The sequence below is a fragment of the Zea mays genome, chromosome 2 (assembly GCF_902167145.1).
Source record: "Zea mays cultivar B73 chromosome 2, Zm-B73-REFERENCE-NAM-5.0, whole genome shotgun sequence".
NCBI lineage: Eukaryota > Viridiplantae > Streptophyta > Magnoliopsida > Poales > Poaceae > Zea > Zea mays.
The window spans coordinates 176,889,112-176,904,436 of record NC_050097.1 but is presented as its reverse complement, the minus strand read 5'-3'; the positions used below and the strand labels follow the sequence as shown (position 1 = coordinate 176,904,436).

The 15,325-nt window shown below is 45.9% G+C and overlaps 1 protein-coding gene across 2 annotated transcripts; it reads left to right on the top strand.

Annotated features, from left to right (window-relative positions):
* Positions 1-11,322: 11,322 nt before the first annotated feature.
* On the top strand, positions 11,323-14,949 carry LOC100275495 (uncharacterized protein At3g52155, chloroplastic). Of its 2 annotated transcripts, none has more exons than XM_035965397.1 (5): positions 11,323-11,725; positions 12,139-12,238; positions 14,241-14,420; positions 14,560-14,677; positions 14,755-14,949. In XM_035965397.1, the coding sequence occupies exons 1-5, from the start codon at positions 11,419-11,421 to the stop codon at positions 14,809-14,811; spliced, it is 762 nt and encodes a 253-aa protein (XP_035821290.1). In that variant the 5' UTR covers positions 11,323-11,418; the 3' UTR covers positions 14,812-14,949. The 2 variants fall into 2 exon arrangements, 1 of the variants encoding a protein (XP_035821290.1); XR_004856378.1 differs by having other exon boundaries at positions 11,334-11,725; positions 14,550-14,677.
* The last annotated feature ends 376 nt before the right edge of the window (positions 14,950-15,325 follow it).

Here is a 15,325-nt window from a genome sequence, read left to right as displayed (position 1 = left end):
ACACGAGGTTCTGTCCCAGAAAACCAATCCGCCGCCCACGTTCGGACCTGCACGGCGGGAGGTTGACGGAGATACTAGAGCCGCTGCCGGAGCCGAGGGAGACGTCCACGGCACCGGCCCGAGAAGAGGAACACCGCGCAGCAGGGAGCCCAAGCACCAGGCCACGGTGGACAGACACCAGAGAATCAACCGCAGCACACACGCGCACTGGTGAAGCAATAGAGCACCTGAGATCCTCACTGCGCACGAGCAGCACAACCTCCGTGGAGCAGCCACTGGTGGAGCAGTGGATCGAGCGAGTTGCGATTGAAACAGTGAGTGGGAGAAGAACACAGAACCAGCTTCTCTCCCGTGGAGAGCCAGCCAGGGGAACAAGCCTCCATATATGGAGCCGAGAGGAGGAGCAGCAACCATATCGCGAGAGCTCCGGCAGGATACGCCGCCCAGATCGGAACAGCACAAGCTGCCGCCGCCACAGGCCCCCTGGCCGCTTGCCTCCTCCCCTGCGTAAGGCACGACGTGCCCTACCTTTTGTTACCAGCCGGCTGCCCTGCTGGGCTGCTCGGCCAAGCGGCCTGGCAGCGGCCCAGCAGGCTCCCATTTCCTTTTTTTAAAATTTCATTTTTTATATTTTCAATAAAGAAAATAAAAGGGAAAATCCCCTAAAATGAACAGCAGTATGTTAGTCCTTGAATATTATATACTTAGACAGCTGAGTTGTTTCTTCAAAATCTCTGGTCATTTAACTTGTGAGGGGCTCAAATTTCTTAAAAAATCCATCATCGTATTTTAGGTGCTACATACTTCTATGGGTGACATTCACTTGAGACTATATCCATAAGAGTGTCCAAAAACTGTTAAAAACTTCACTACCCATTGTCGGAATGGTTATTCATGATTCAGACTGGAGATCCTTTGGGGGATGGCACTGGTGGACAATCAATCTGGGGCACAGAATTTGAAGATGAATTTCACAATGGATAGTAGTTTGCTAATCAAGGATTTTGAGCATTGAAGTTACTGGGAGGCTAATTAAATAAATGCAAACCCAGCATAATTCCATAGGAGTGATGCCAATTTTTCAGTTTTTATGCTTGTGTTTTGGGCTGGACATAGCACAAAATCTCTGCTGAAACTATCTATTATCAAGTGAACGCTGGTATGGTCTATAAATCCCAGAGCCAGCGGCAAACTACACAACACAGCGTTGGTGCGGCGAGCTAGAGCTAGATAAAAACCATACCAGCGCGGGAGGAGTGGGAGCGAGGAAGGAGAGATGACGTACCTTTGGTGGAGCCGATGAATGTCGAATTCGTCCCAATCTGGCCAGTACCGAAAATTCGTGGCGCACTTGAGTAAAGCACTGGCACTGCACCTCCGTGTATTCTCTATGGATGACTAAGGCTCTTGGTGAGGTGGGGCGGCGAGCGAGGGGCAGGATGGTCATGAGCACGGGATCTGAGAGGTGAGGGTTTAGGGTGAGTGCCGTCGGTGGAACGGAGGAAGAGCAGTTTTGTCGATGGAAGGTGAGTGCCGTCGGTGGAAGGGGATCGCGGTGGCAATGGAGTTGATTGCGGGGCACTTGCAGCAACGATGCCATGGATGAAAGGGCACCCTGGGGAGGCGCGATTTCTCCGTAAAAAATGACAGCAGAGATCCGTGGGGAGGCGCCATGGATGGAAGGGTTTCCTGGGAAGGCGGCATCGCGGGGGCAATGGAGGGAGCGCGGATCGCGGGGGGAATTGCAGCAATGACGCCTTGGATGGAACCTCGGACGGATGGAAGGATGGAAGGAGGGCGCGCTGGCGATTGCAGGAGGATGGAGGGATGGAAGGAGAGCGGAGGATGGAAGCCGCGGATGCGGGGCGGCTGCGGGTTGCGGCGCGGATGCGGGATGCGGGCGGCAGAACGTGCGCCGAGGGTGTGTGTACGCCTACACTACTAACATAATTAGTAGTAGAGATGTATGTGTGGTCTGGTGGTTATCTCTAAATGTTTAGAGCAAAGGTGGTGTGGCTTCGAGTGGTCACTTTGCACTATTTTTGTTGCACGGTGTGGTAGTGAGAGCACCTAGAGGGGGGTGAATAGGTGATCCTGCGAAACTTGAAACTTAATCCACAAAAACTTGATTAGGCGTTAGCACAATAATGCCAAGTGGCTTAGAGAGGAGTCTCAACAAAACACAATAACCACAAGAGATCAATCACAGAGATGGCACAGTAGTTTATCCCGTGGTTTGGCCAAGACTAACGCTTGCCTACTCCATGTTGTGGCGTCCCAACGGACGAGGGTTGCAATCAACCCCTCTCAAGCGGTCCAAAGACCCACTTGAATACCACGGTGTTTTGCTTTGCTTTCCTTTATCCCGCTTGCGAGGAATCTCCACAACTTGGAGTCTCTCGCCCTTACACTTGAAGTTCACAAAGAAACACAGAGTAAGGGAGGGATTAGCAACTCACACAAGACACAAAGATCACAGCAAATACGCACACACAAGACCCAGACTTGAGCTCAAGAGACTATCACGAGTTTCTCACTAGAACGGAGCTCAAATCACTATGAATGTCGAACAAGAGCGCAAGAACGAAGTGTGAGTGATCAAGTATGCTCAAAGAATGCTTGGATAACTCCTCCATGCGCCTAGGGGTCCCTTTTATAGCCCCAAGGCAGCTAGGAGCCGTTGAGAGCAATCAGGGAAGGCAATTCTTGCCTTCTGTCGCCTGGCGCACCGGACAGTCCGGTGCACCACCGGACACTGTCCGGTGCGGATTTCCTTCCTTGTTTGGCGAAGCCGACCGTTGGCAGTCTTGGAGCCGTTGGCACACCGGACAGTCCGGTGCCTCCTTCTAGCCGTTGGCTCGGCCACGCGTCGCGCCCGGATTAAGCGGCCGACCGTTGGCCCGGCGACCGTTGGCTCACCGGACACTGTCCGGTGCACACCGGACAGTCCGATGAATTATAGTCGTACGCCATTTATTTCTTCCCGAGAGCAGCAAGTTATTCGCCTGAGCCAGCCTGGCACACCGGACACTGTCCGGTGTACCACCGGACAGTCCGGTGCACCCAGACCGAGCTGACTTTGGCTGAACAGAGCCATCTCATTTCCAATTCAATCTTTCCTGTTTCCAGCACTTAGACACAATACTTTAGTCCTCAAAACAATGTACTAAGTTTAGAAACATACCTTTTGACATGATTTACACTTTGTCCACCATATTGCATAGATCAACACAAAAGCACTTGTGTTGGCACTCAATCACCAAAATACTTAGAAATGGCCCAAAGGCACATTTCCCTTTCAATCTCCCCCTTTTTGGTGATTTATGCCAACACAACATAAAGTGACTAGAACAAGTGCAATATCAATGCAAATGAAAACCAAAAGTTGTTTTGAATCAAATTTGGCATATATGGATCATTCTTTGCCACCACTTGGTTTGTTTTTTTTGCAAATCAAACTCAAATTTCTATCTCTAAGTCAAACACACTTGTTAAGACATAAAGAGAGTCATTTCAAGAGAAATTGATTCAAGATTTCAAAAACTCCCCTTTTTCCCATAATCAACACTTCTCCCCACAAGAAGCCACCTTTTGACAACAAGAGCCAATAAGAGTATTTTGACAAAACAAAAGCTCTATTCTATTATTTTCAAAATTCTCAAGTGGTAGCTGATCCATTTATTGCTTTGGCCTTTATTTTCTCCCCCTTTGGCATCAAGCACCAAAACGGGATCAATTGTGGCCCTCTGACCCCATTGCCTCACCAAAATCTTCAACTAAGAGTAAAAAGGCAATAAGAGTACAAAGATGAACTTGGTAAATAGTTACTCTTTCATCGGAGTGTAGTGGAAGTCTTGCATGGTCCAAGTCCACCATTTCCCTTTCAATTCACCTTTGAGACTAAATCAAGCACTCAAGCACATGGTTAGTCCTAAATCAAGTTGTAACACACCTCCCCCTAAATATATGCATCACTTGCAAATGGACTTGTAAGGTCCGGGGAGTGCTTGTACAACTTGAGCACCATTAATAAACAACACAATGCATAAGGAACATGATCAAAGGCATAGACACATGTATGCTATAAATCAATCCAAGTTCCACGAATCTAAGACATTTAGCTCACTACGTAACTTGCAAAAGGTCTGCTCATCTAAAGGCTTGGTAAAGATATCGGCTAGCTGATTCTCGGAGCTAACATGAAACACTTCGATATCTCCCTTTTGCTGGTGGTCTCTCAAAAAGTAATGCCGGATGTCTATGTGCTTTGTGCGGCTGTGCTCAACAGGATTATCCGCCATGCGGATAGCACTCTCATTATCACATAGGAGTGGGACTTTGCTCCAATTGTAGCCAAAGTCCCTGAGGGTTTGCCTCATCCAAAGTAATTGCGCGCAACATTGTCCTGCGGCAACATACTCGGCCTCAACGGTGGATAGGGCAACGGAGGTTTGTTTCTTAGAACTCCATGACACCAGGGACCTTCCTAAGAATTGGCATGTCCCCGATGTACTCTTCCTATCGACCTTACATCCAGCATAGTCAGAATCTGAATATCCAATCAAGTCAAAGGTAGACCCCTTTGGATACCAGATCCCGAAACAAGGCGTAGCGACTAAATATCTAAGAATTCGCTTCACAGCCACTAAGTGACACTCCCTTGGATCAGATTGAAATCTAGCACACATGCATACACTAAGCATGATATCCGGTCTACTAGCACATAAATAAAGTAAAGACCCTATCATAGACCGGTATGCCTTTTGATCAACGGACTTACCTCTTTTGTTGAGGTCGGTGTGTCCGTCGGTTCCCATCGGAGTCTTTGTGGGCTTGGCGTCCTTCATCCCAAACCTCTTGATCAAATCTTGTGTGTACTTCGTTTGGGAGATGAAGGTTCCATCCTTGAGTTGCCTCACTTGGAACCCAAGGAAGTAGCTTAGCTCGCCCATCATCGACATCTCGAATTTCTAAGTCATTACCCTGCTAAACTCTTCACAAGACTTTTGGTTAGTAGAACCAAAGATTATGTCATCGACATAAATTTGGCACACAAAAAGATCACCATCACAAGTCTTAGTAAAAAGAGTTGGATCGGCTTTCCCAACCTTGAAAGTGTTAGCAATTAAAAAGACTCTAAGGCATTCATACCATGCTCTTGGGGCTTGCTTAAGTCCATAGAGCGCCTTAGAGAGCTTACACACGTGGTCGGGGTACCGTTCATCCTCGAAGCCAGGGGGTTGCTCCACGTACACCTCTTCCTTAATTGGCCCGTTGAGGAAAGCGCTCTTCACATCCATTTGGAACAACCTGAAAGAATGGTGAGCGGCATATGCTAGCAAAATACGAATGGACTCTAGCCTAGCCACAGGAGCAAAAGTCTCCTCAAAGTCCAAACCTGCGACTTGGGCATAACCTTTTGCCACAAGTCGAGCCTTGTTCCTTGTCACCACCCCGTGCTCGTCTTGTTTGTTGTGGAACACCCACTTGGTTCCCACAACATTTTGCTTAGGACGAGGCACCAGTGTCCAAACTTCATTCCTCTTGAAGTTGTTGAGGTCCTCCTGCATGGCCAACACCCAGTCCGGATCTAGCAAGGCCTCTTCTACCCTGAAAGGCTCAATAGAAGAGACAAAAGAGTAATGCTCACAAAAATTAACTAATCGAGATCGAGTAGTTACTCCCTTGCTGATATCACACAAAATTTGGTCGACGGGATGATCCCTTTGAATCATTGCTCGAACTTGGGTTGGAGGTGCCGGTTGTGCTTCTTCCTCCATTACATGATCATCTTGTGCTCCCCCTTGATCACATGCCTCCTGTTCATCATCTTGAGTTGGGGAATGCACAAATGTTGAGGAAGAAGGTTGATCTCGCTCCAATTGTTCTTGTGGTCGCACATCTCCAATCGCCATGGTGCGTATTGCGGCTGTTGGAACTTCTTCTTCATCTACATCATCAAAATCAACAGCTTGCTCTCTTGGAGAGCCATTAGTCTCATCAAATACAACGTCGCTAGAGACTTCAACCAAACCCGATGATTTGTTGAAGACTCTATACGCCTTTGTATTTGAGTCATAACCTAACAAAAACCCTTCTACGGCTTTGGGAGCAAATTTGGAATTCCTACCCTTCTTCACTAGAATGTAGCATTTACTCCCAAAAACGCGAAAATATGAAACATTGGGTTTGTTACCGGTTAGTAGCTCATACGACGTCTTCTTGAGGAGGCGATGAAGGTAGACCCTGTTGATGGCGTGGCAAGCCGTGTTCACGGCTTCCGACCAAAAACGCTCGGGGGTCTTGAACTCTCCAAGCATCGTCCTCGCCATGTCTATAAGTGTCCTGTTCTTCCTCTCTACCACACCATTTTGCTGTGGTGTGTAGGGAGCGGAGAACTCGTGCTTGATCCCTTCCTCCTCAAGGTACTCCTCCACTTGAAGGTTCTTGAACTCGGACCCATTGTCGCTCCTTATCTTTTTCACCTTGAGCTCAAACTCGTTTTGAGCTCTCCTTAGGAAGCGCTTGAGGGTCCCTTGGGTTTCAGATTTATCCTGCAAAAAGAATACCCAAGTGAAGCGGGAAAAGTCATCAACAATAACTAGTCCATACTTACTTCCTCCTATGCTTAGATAGGCGACGGGTCCGAAGAGGTCCATATGTAGCAGCTCCAGAGGTCTTGACGTGGTCATCACATTCTTGCTGTGATGCGCTCCTCCCACTTGTTTACCTGCTTGACAAGCTGCACAAGGTCTATATTTTTCGAAAGTAACATTGGTTAGACCTATCACGTGTTCTCCCTTTAGAAGCTTGTGAAGGTTCTTCATCCCCACATGTGCTAAGCGGCGATGCCACAGCCAGTCCATGCTAGTCTTAGCAATTAAGCATGCATCTAGACCGACCTCCTCTTTTGCAAAATCAACTAAATACAGTTTGTCGTCTAATACACCCTTAAACGCTAATGAACCATCACTTATTCTAAAGACAGACACATCTACATTTGTGAATAGACAATTATATCCCATATTGCATAATTGACTAACAGATAACAAATTATATCCAAGAGTCTCAACTAAAAACACATTAGATATAGAGTGCTCGGATGAAATAGCAATTTTACCTAACCCTTTTACCTTGCCTTGATTCCCATCACCGAATATTATTGAATCTTGGGAATCCTTGTTTTTGACATAGGAGGTGAACATCTTCTTCTCCCCCGTCATATGGTTTGTGCATCCGCTGTCGATAATCCAGCTTGAACCCCCGGATGCATAAACCTGCAAGGCAAATTTAGGCTTGGGTCTTAGGTACCCAACTCTTGTTGGGTCCTACAAGGTTAGTCACAATTGTCTTAGGGACCCAAATGCAAGTTTTGTCTCCCTTGCATTTTGCCCCTAATTTTCTAGCAACTATCTTCCTATCCTTTCTACAAATAGCAAAGGAGGCATCTAAAGCATGATATATTGTAGAAGGTTCATTAACTTTCCTAGGAACATTTACAACATTTCTCCTAGGCATATGAACAAAATATCTCTTTGACATATTTTTACCATGCATATAGGAAGAACTAGAAGCAAACATGGCATGAGAGTCAAAAGCATCATAAGCATTACAACTCCTGTAAGACTGTCTTCTATCATGGTTCATAAAAGCATGGTTCTTTTTAACACTACTAGCCATAGGGGCCTTTCCTTTATCCTTGGCGGAGATGGGAGCCTTATGGCTTGTTAAGTCCTTGGCTTCCCTCTTGAAGCCAAGTCCATCCTTTATTGAGGGGTGTCTACTAATCGTGTAGGCATCCCTTGCAAACTTTAGCTTATCAAAATCACTCATACTAGTCTTAAGTTGGGCATTAAGACTAGTCAATTCATCTTTGGAAATTGTAACAAGGTGTTCACTACAAGCATCAATGTCAAAATCTTTACACCTATTGCAAATCGTAACATGTTCTACACAGGAGTTAGATTTACTAGCTATCTCTAACTTAGCATTCAAATCATCATTTATGCTCCTTAAGCTAGAAATTGTCTCATGATAGGAAGATAGTTCACAAGAAAGCATTTCATTTCTCTTTATTTCTAAAGCAAGGGATTTTTGAGCTTCTACAAACTTATCATGTTCATCATATAAGAGATCCTCTTGCTTTTCTAGCAATCTATTCTTATCATTCAAAGCATCAATCAATTCATTTATTTTATCCACCTTGGTTCTATCTAGACCCTTGAATAAACATGAATAATCTATTTCATCATCATCACTAGACTCATCCTCACTTGAAGAAGCATAAGTACTAGTGTTACGAGCGCTTACCTTCCTTTCCCTTGCCATGAGGCAAGTGTGATGCTCGTTGGGGAAGAGGGATGACTTGTTGAAGGCAGTGGCGGCGAGTCCTTCGTTGTCGGAGTCGGACGACGAACAATCCGATTCCCACTCCTTGCCAAGATGTGCCTCGCCTTTTGCCTTCTTATAGTTCTTCTTCTTCTCCCTCTTGTTTCCTTGTTCCTGGTCACTATCATTGTCGGGACAGTTAGCAATAAAATGACCAACCTTACCGCATTTGAAGCATGAGCGCTTCCCCTTTGTCTTGGTCTTGCTTGGCTGCCCCTTGCGACCCTTTAGCGTCGTCTTGAAGCGCTTGATGATGAGGGTCATCTCTTCATCATTGAGCCCGGCCGCCTCAACTTGCGCCACCTTGCTAGGTAGCGTCTCCTTGCTCCTCGTTGCCTTGAGAGCAATGGGTTGAGGCTCATGGATTGGACCGTTCAACGCATCGTCGACATATCTCGCCTCCTTGATCATCATTCGCCCGCTTACAAATTTCCCAAGAACTTCTTCAGGCGACATCTTGGTGTACCTAGGATTTTCACGGATATTGTTCACCAAATGTGGATCAAGTACAGTAAAGGACCTTAGCATTAGACGAACGACGTCGTGGTCCGTCCATCGTGTGCTTCCGTAGCTCCTTGATACGCCTTGTCTTCTTCTTCTTCCCATCCTTTCGTTTGTGGCCCGAGCCCGAGTCGGTAGGCTTGTCATCCTTCGGCTCGTTGACGAAGGACTCCTTATCATTGATCACGATTCCCTTCCCCTTAGGATCCATCTCTTCGGGCGGTTAGTCCCTTTCTTGAAGAGAACGGCTCTGATACCAATTGAGAGCACCTAGAGGGGGGTGAATAGGTGATCCTGCGAAACTTGAAACTTAATCCACAAAAACTTGATTAGGCGTTAGCACAATAATGCCAAGTGGCTTAGAGAGGAGTCTCAACAAAACACAATAACCACAAGAGATCAATCACAGAGATGGCACAGTGGTTTATCCCGTGGTTCGGCCAAGACTAACGCTTGCCTACTCCACGTTGTGGCGTCCCAACGGACGAGGGTTGCAATCAACCCCTCTCAAGCGGTCCAAAGACCCACTTGAATACCACGGTGTTTTGCTTTGCTTTCCTTTATCCCGCTTGCGAGGAATCTCCACAACTTGGAGTCTCTCGCCCTTACACTTGAAGTTCACAAAGAAACACAGAGTAAGGGAGGGATTAGCAACTCACACAAGACACAAAGATCATAGCAAATACGCACACACAAGACCCAGACTTGAGCTCAAGAGACTATCACGAGTTTCTCACTAGAACGGAGCTCAAATCACTATGAATGTCGAACAAGAGCGCAAGAACGAAGTGTGAGTGATCAAGTATGCTCAAAGAATGCTTGGATAACTCCTCCATGCGCCTAGGGGTCCCTTTTATAGCCCCAAGGCAGCTAGGAGCCGTTGAGAGCAATCAGGGAAGGCAATTCTTGCCTTCTGTCGCCTGGCGCACCGGACAGTCCGGTGCGGATTTCCTTCCTTGTTTGGCGAAGCCGACCGTTGGCAGTCTTGGAGCCGTTGGCACACCGGACACTGTCCGGTGCACACCGGACACTGTCCGGTGCACACCGGACAGTCCGGTGCCTCCTTCTAGCCGTTGGCTCGGCCACGCGTCGCGCCCGGATTAAGCGGCCGACCGTTGGCCCGGCGACCGTTGGCTCACCGGACACTGTCCGGTGCACACCGGACAGTCCGGTGAATTATAGCCATACGCCATTTATTTCTTCCCGAGAGCAGCAAGTTCGCTTGAGCCAGCCTGGCACACCGGACACTGTCCGGTGTACCACCGGACACTGTCCGGTGCACCACCGGACAGTCCGGTGCACCCAGACCGAGCTGACTTTGGCTGAACAGAGCCATCTCATTTCCAATTCAATCTTTCCTGTTTCCAGCACTTGGACACAATACATTAATCCTCAAAACAATGTACTAAGTTTAGAAACATACCTTTTGACATGATTTGCACTTTGTCCACCATATTGCATAGATCAATACAAAAGCACTTGTGTTGGCACTCAATCACCAAAATACTTAGAAATGGCCCAAAGGCACATTTCCCTTTCAGGTAGCGCGGAGGGTGAAGCCGTGGTATCACCAGGTGCCCACATTAGGGTTTTAATATAGGTTTTTAATAGATTAGTATATATATATACCATAGTAATGCACGGGTATATGAATAGTTGTCTTTAATCAGGCTCTAATATTGTTTACTACTTCACACAACATGTACATGTATATAGGTTAAAGAAAAAACACTTCAATAGATGTGTGTATTTGAGTCGGGTCTGATGGGCTGGTCTAAAAGCACGAAAAAGTATGACCCAAACATGACACGCCCCGAAATAATTTTAGATCTATCCGGCCCAAAATTATGCATCAGGTCGTGCTTGGACCGAGGTCGTGATCTAGGACAGGCACGAGCACGACCCTTTTACGAGGGCACGAAATAGCCTATTTATAAACATGAAAAGGCCCATATTCATTTAGACATTCACTTTTAATAATGTAAATCATCCACTCAAATTTAGCTAGTCGCATGCTTAACCATGGAGATGAGGTGTCAACCACCTATTAGCTTCATGTTCTTTGATTTTAAAATTATAAAGCTTAAAATATTAATATATAGAAATATATTGAACTACCATACTACTACGAACAATTATCTATTCAAATAATTATATTACTTATATATATTATTCTTTCTATATATTTGTAGCAACATTTTTTAGGTTTGTGTAAATATATCGAGCACATACTCACGAAAAGCACGAGCAATTTTTCTAGTAGGTACGTAATATGTTTCCGACTACCCCTTCGATTTGGCTATGTTACATACAAAGATATGTTTTCCTCGAGCTAACCGTATGGTTTGTCTATGATTTTTGTACGAACTACTAGCAAGAGTGCACGAGCAAATTCAGCTGAAAATACAAAAGCGAGAAAATTAGCATAATCTAGGGCGCACGACACGAGCGGCTTGTAGAAACAAGTAGGCGAGCAACGTCAGCTATCCTTTCTTCCTCCCTCCCGTTTTCGTAGCATCCCATATTCCCATGTCATCTACCCAACCCATAGGCCATAGCTACCGGAAGATGAGAGCTCCAGCTCCTCCTGTTCCCGCGCTGCTCTCCCGCTGCTCCTCGCCTCCCTCCTCGGCCCCGCTCCGCCTCCTCACCTCCTCTCGCACGCCGGCCGCCTTCCGCCCGCCTCCGGCCGTCGCCCGCTCTGTCTCCGTCTCCGTCGATGCGCCGGCGGCCGCCACGGAGCCGGCTGTCTTGGGCGCGCCCTCCTCGATGCCGCGCCGTCGCCTCATCCTCCTCCGCCACGGGGAGAGCACCGCCGGGGGCCGCTCCACTAGAGGTATGCTCAAACGGCGGCGTCTTCGACAAATTGGCTGCGCGTGTCCAAGAGTCCGTGTGTGTCGATTTGATTGACCCTGCACTGGAAACTGGATAGGAAGGAGCATTGGATGCTGAGAAATGGATGCTTGTTTGCCGCACCCTAGTTAGTTTCTGCTAAAATGTTGTAGCTGTTGCCTCTAGCTCTGCGTTTTATTAGAGTAGGGGAATGTAGTGGTATCTTGTATAGTGCTGTGCTGGTGCATTGGCCATTTGGGCAAGATGAAATACTATAGGCATTATGTCTAATTGGTATACCAACTCTTTGAACGGGGGCTCCATTACTAGAAACACAAATGTGTTTTTTCTTGTGTGGTTGCTGGCCTCCTGCATTTCTTTGTGAAAAGCAGCGTGTAATATGTGTCCTGATGTCAGATCATGACAGACCTCTAAGCAAGGCTGGGAGAGCTGACGCAATCAGCGTTTCTAATAAACTCCAACAAATGGGATGGATACCGGAGCTTATCCTCTGCAGGTGTGTTCCAAGTTCCAATTTATGTAAGACAGTGAATCAATTATCATGAATTGTACTTATACCATATACCAATATAAATTATGGGAGCTTCATGGTGCAATTAGTCTCTGTTACCTAACTGAATGGGTTTGCATTTGTGTATTCTCTTTTTTTTTTGCAAATTCCGTTGTATCTGTTCAAATTTCTAATGATTCTTTCCTGAAAAGTTAATATAGGTATAGTGTCTCTTTATTGAATTTTATGGCTAGTTTGGAAACTTAAATCTCATCCGAGATTCCCGGAGAATAAGAGGATTTAAGTTTCCAAACTAGCCCTTATATCTTATTTACTGCTTGATTCGTTTTGTCGTTAGCTTTGCACTGAGCCCAGTTTTTTGGGTGGAAACCGGACCCAAAAAACATAAGTCTAGAGAGTGTGCTACTCTTGTGCAACTCAACGTTAGCTGTGTTATAGTACTTGCTCAGGTATAACTGCACTAAGCCAGTTTAGTAGAAACGACCCAGCTAGCAACCTAACTGCAACTAGATCCAACTAATAGCATCTTAGTAAAAAAACAACCCAACTAGCAACTTAAGAGCAACTCAAAACAACCACAAACATAACTATCTCTAAACCAACACAGCACAACTAACACACTCAACACAGTGCTGGGCATCACAAACAACCAGTCAGAGCACTACCATGGCTGGCGGTGTCAAAGGCGAGGGAGTTTATGGACGCCATTAAAGGTACGCAGCAAATTTTGGGGTCTCGCAGGCACTGCCACCATAGCCACTGGAGCTCAAGCTCTGCAATTGCCGCATCATTCTCTACATGTCCTAGCTCTGTATTGACACTGTAGAAGAGATTAAGAGAGGACTACCCTGTGCCACCGACCGTCACCGAGACGCTTGGCCAGCCACATCTGACCAACATCCGACCGCACCAGCCGCTCATGCTCGATGAGTGCACAGGCTTGATTCCGGGCTGACTCCGTCACTGCGACTGGTGTTAGCCAGAGCCGACGACGGTGACACTTTAGGTGTCGTTCCCTTCATAGAAAACATTGTCGAGATGCCTCCCTAATCCTGTAGGGTTCTTCTAAGGAACCTCCGTCTAAGTTTTTAGGCAGGTGGCGACGGCAATCGACGCCATATCCTTCCTGAAGGTGTCACCTAGAAGGTCGTGCACCACCTTACTGGGTGTTGGTCCACGTGGAACGTTTGCTGCACTTCCGCAAGACTTGGGTTTCGACGAGGCTGGGTTCTCTCTAGTTCCACTATTTTCTTGCAGCATGTCTCTGATTCTTTTAGAGTGAATATGCACTGGCACAGTCGGAATTGCTTTGGTTGTGGGATGCAGCAAAGCTTGGCAATGATGACGCATTGCGTTCTTTTTCCTTGGGTCATTGCTTGTCGCGAGTGAGTGGTGACACGTTAGGGGATCAGCTTGTGATAAGCCCAGGAATGATGACATGTGGTGGGCTCCGTCGTTTGCCTAGAGTGAGCTGTTTGGGTTGTTGTATTTAGTTTTTTGGCCAGTTTTCCTTATAAACTGTGTGACTATGGTTTCTAGACCTAGTTTTCCTTATAAACTAGGTTAATTCTATCTTCTTAATTTAAAGACAGAGCTCCTGCCATTACGTTAAAAAAAATTTGAGTCCCTTCAAAATTGTAGTTGCACCGATTCCTTTTTGGCGTTGTGTTTAAGCGAATGAGCATGCAAAGGCTATTCTATTACTCATCATCTTGCCTTCCTTGCTACAGTTGCAACTGGTTCTTTTAAGAGAATGGACACGTTTAGAATTCAATACTTCTATTACAATAGCGTCTTTCTTTTCTGGTCATATTATTTGTTTCTCGGAACGAAACTTTATTTGCAGATTCTAACCTATTTCTTTAAAATTGGTCTCTCTGGAGAACGAAAATAACTAAATAATCATTAAATTTGGTCAACTAATATATGCATAGCAATAGAATGTGTCGTTCATGTTGTTGCTGATAATAACTCTCCTTCAACACAGCGACGCAATGCGTACGAAGGAAACTCTTAAGATCCTGCAAGAGCATGTCCAAGGATTGTCTGAAGCAGTAGTGCACTTCATCCCAAGTTTCTACTCCATTGCAGCAATGGATGGCCAAACTGCAGAGCATTTGCAGAAGGCGATCTGTGAATATTCGAGTGATGAGATCTTAACCGTGATGTGAGTCGTCCACAAGTTTTCGTTGATTATCAGATTATCATTTGTTTCTCAGTGGATCCCTTGACTTCCTATCACTTTAAACCCTGAGATTCGTATTTCATTGCCAGACGTATCATGACGCTTTTTTAGAATTACTCAGGTGCATGGGGCATAATAAAGGATGGGAAGAAGCAGCCTCTATGTTTTCTGGTGATTCAGTAGCGCTCGAGACATGTAACGCTGCGTTGCTGGAAGCTGCAGGCAAATCATGGGTTGAGGTCAGCAGAATCATATTGCCCTTATTCTCAAGTACCATCCAGTTGAATTTACTGAATGTCCATGGCATGCTACGCAGGCTTTTTCTGTGGCTGGTCTGGGGGGATGGAAGCTTCATGGAATTGTAAAGCCATGAGTTGTAACTAAAAGCTAGGTGTAATTTCTGTAGCTGTTTCTTAATTCTTGTTAACTTTTGTGTAGTTGTTTTTACGTGCCACTGAAGAGCGTGGATAAATAGATGAGATGAATGAATTCTTCCACGGTCCATGAGTTATTTCGGTTCTGCAAAAGATGATTAAGAAAACACAAATGAAAACTAAATATTTTACTATACACATGAAGCAAAACTGAATACCTTGCATTTGGCTCCCTTCACCTAGGAACCTAATGGTAAGGAACTAAAGATGCCACCAGTGACATTTCAGAATTGTCGGGCCAAGTGAATCTGACGCTGGGGTGAACTGAAAAAATGAAGTCTGCAACAACGAGGGTTTGTTTGGTTAGATGATTGAAAGGAATTAAGGGGAAAATTACCCCTTCTATAGGAACCATAAAATCAAAAGGAATTTGAGGGGCTAGAATCCCCTTATTCAAAATTAAATAAGAAGAGAGATTCTAGCCTCTCCAATCTTCTCCGATTTTATGACTCT

Bases quoted from the DNA above. Each gene is read 5' to 3' on its own strand.
- LOC100275495 (XM_035965397.1), top strand. From the start codon at position 11,419: ATGTCATCTACCCAACCCATAGGCCATAGCTACCGGAAGATGAGAGCT. The intron at 12,239-14,240 runs GTGTGTTCCAAG...CCTTCAACACAG, and splicing joins CCGGAGCTTATCCTCTGCAG to CGACGCAATGCGTACGAAGG. The intron at 14,678-14,754 runs GTCAGCAGAATC...CATGCTACGCAG, and splicing joins CAGGCAAATCATGGGTTGAG to GCTTTTTCTGTGGCTGGTCT.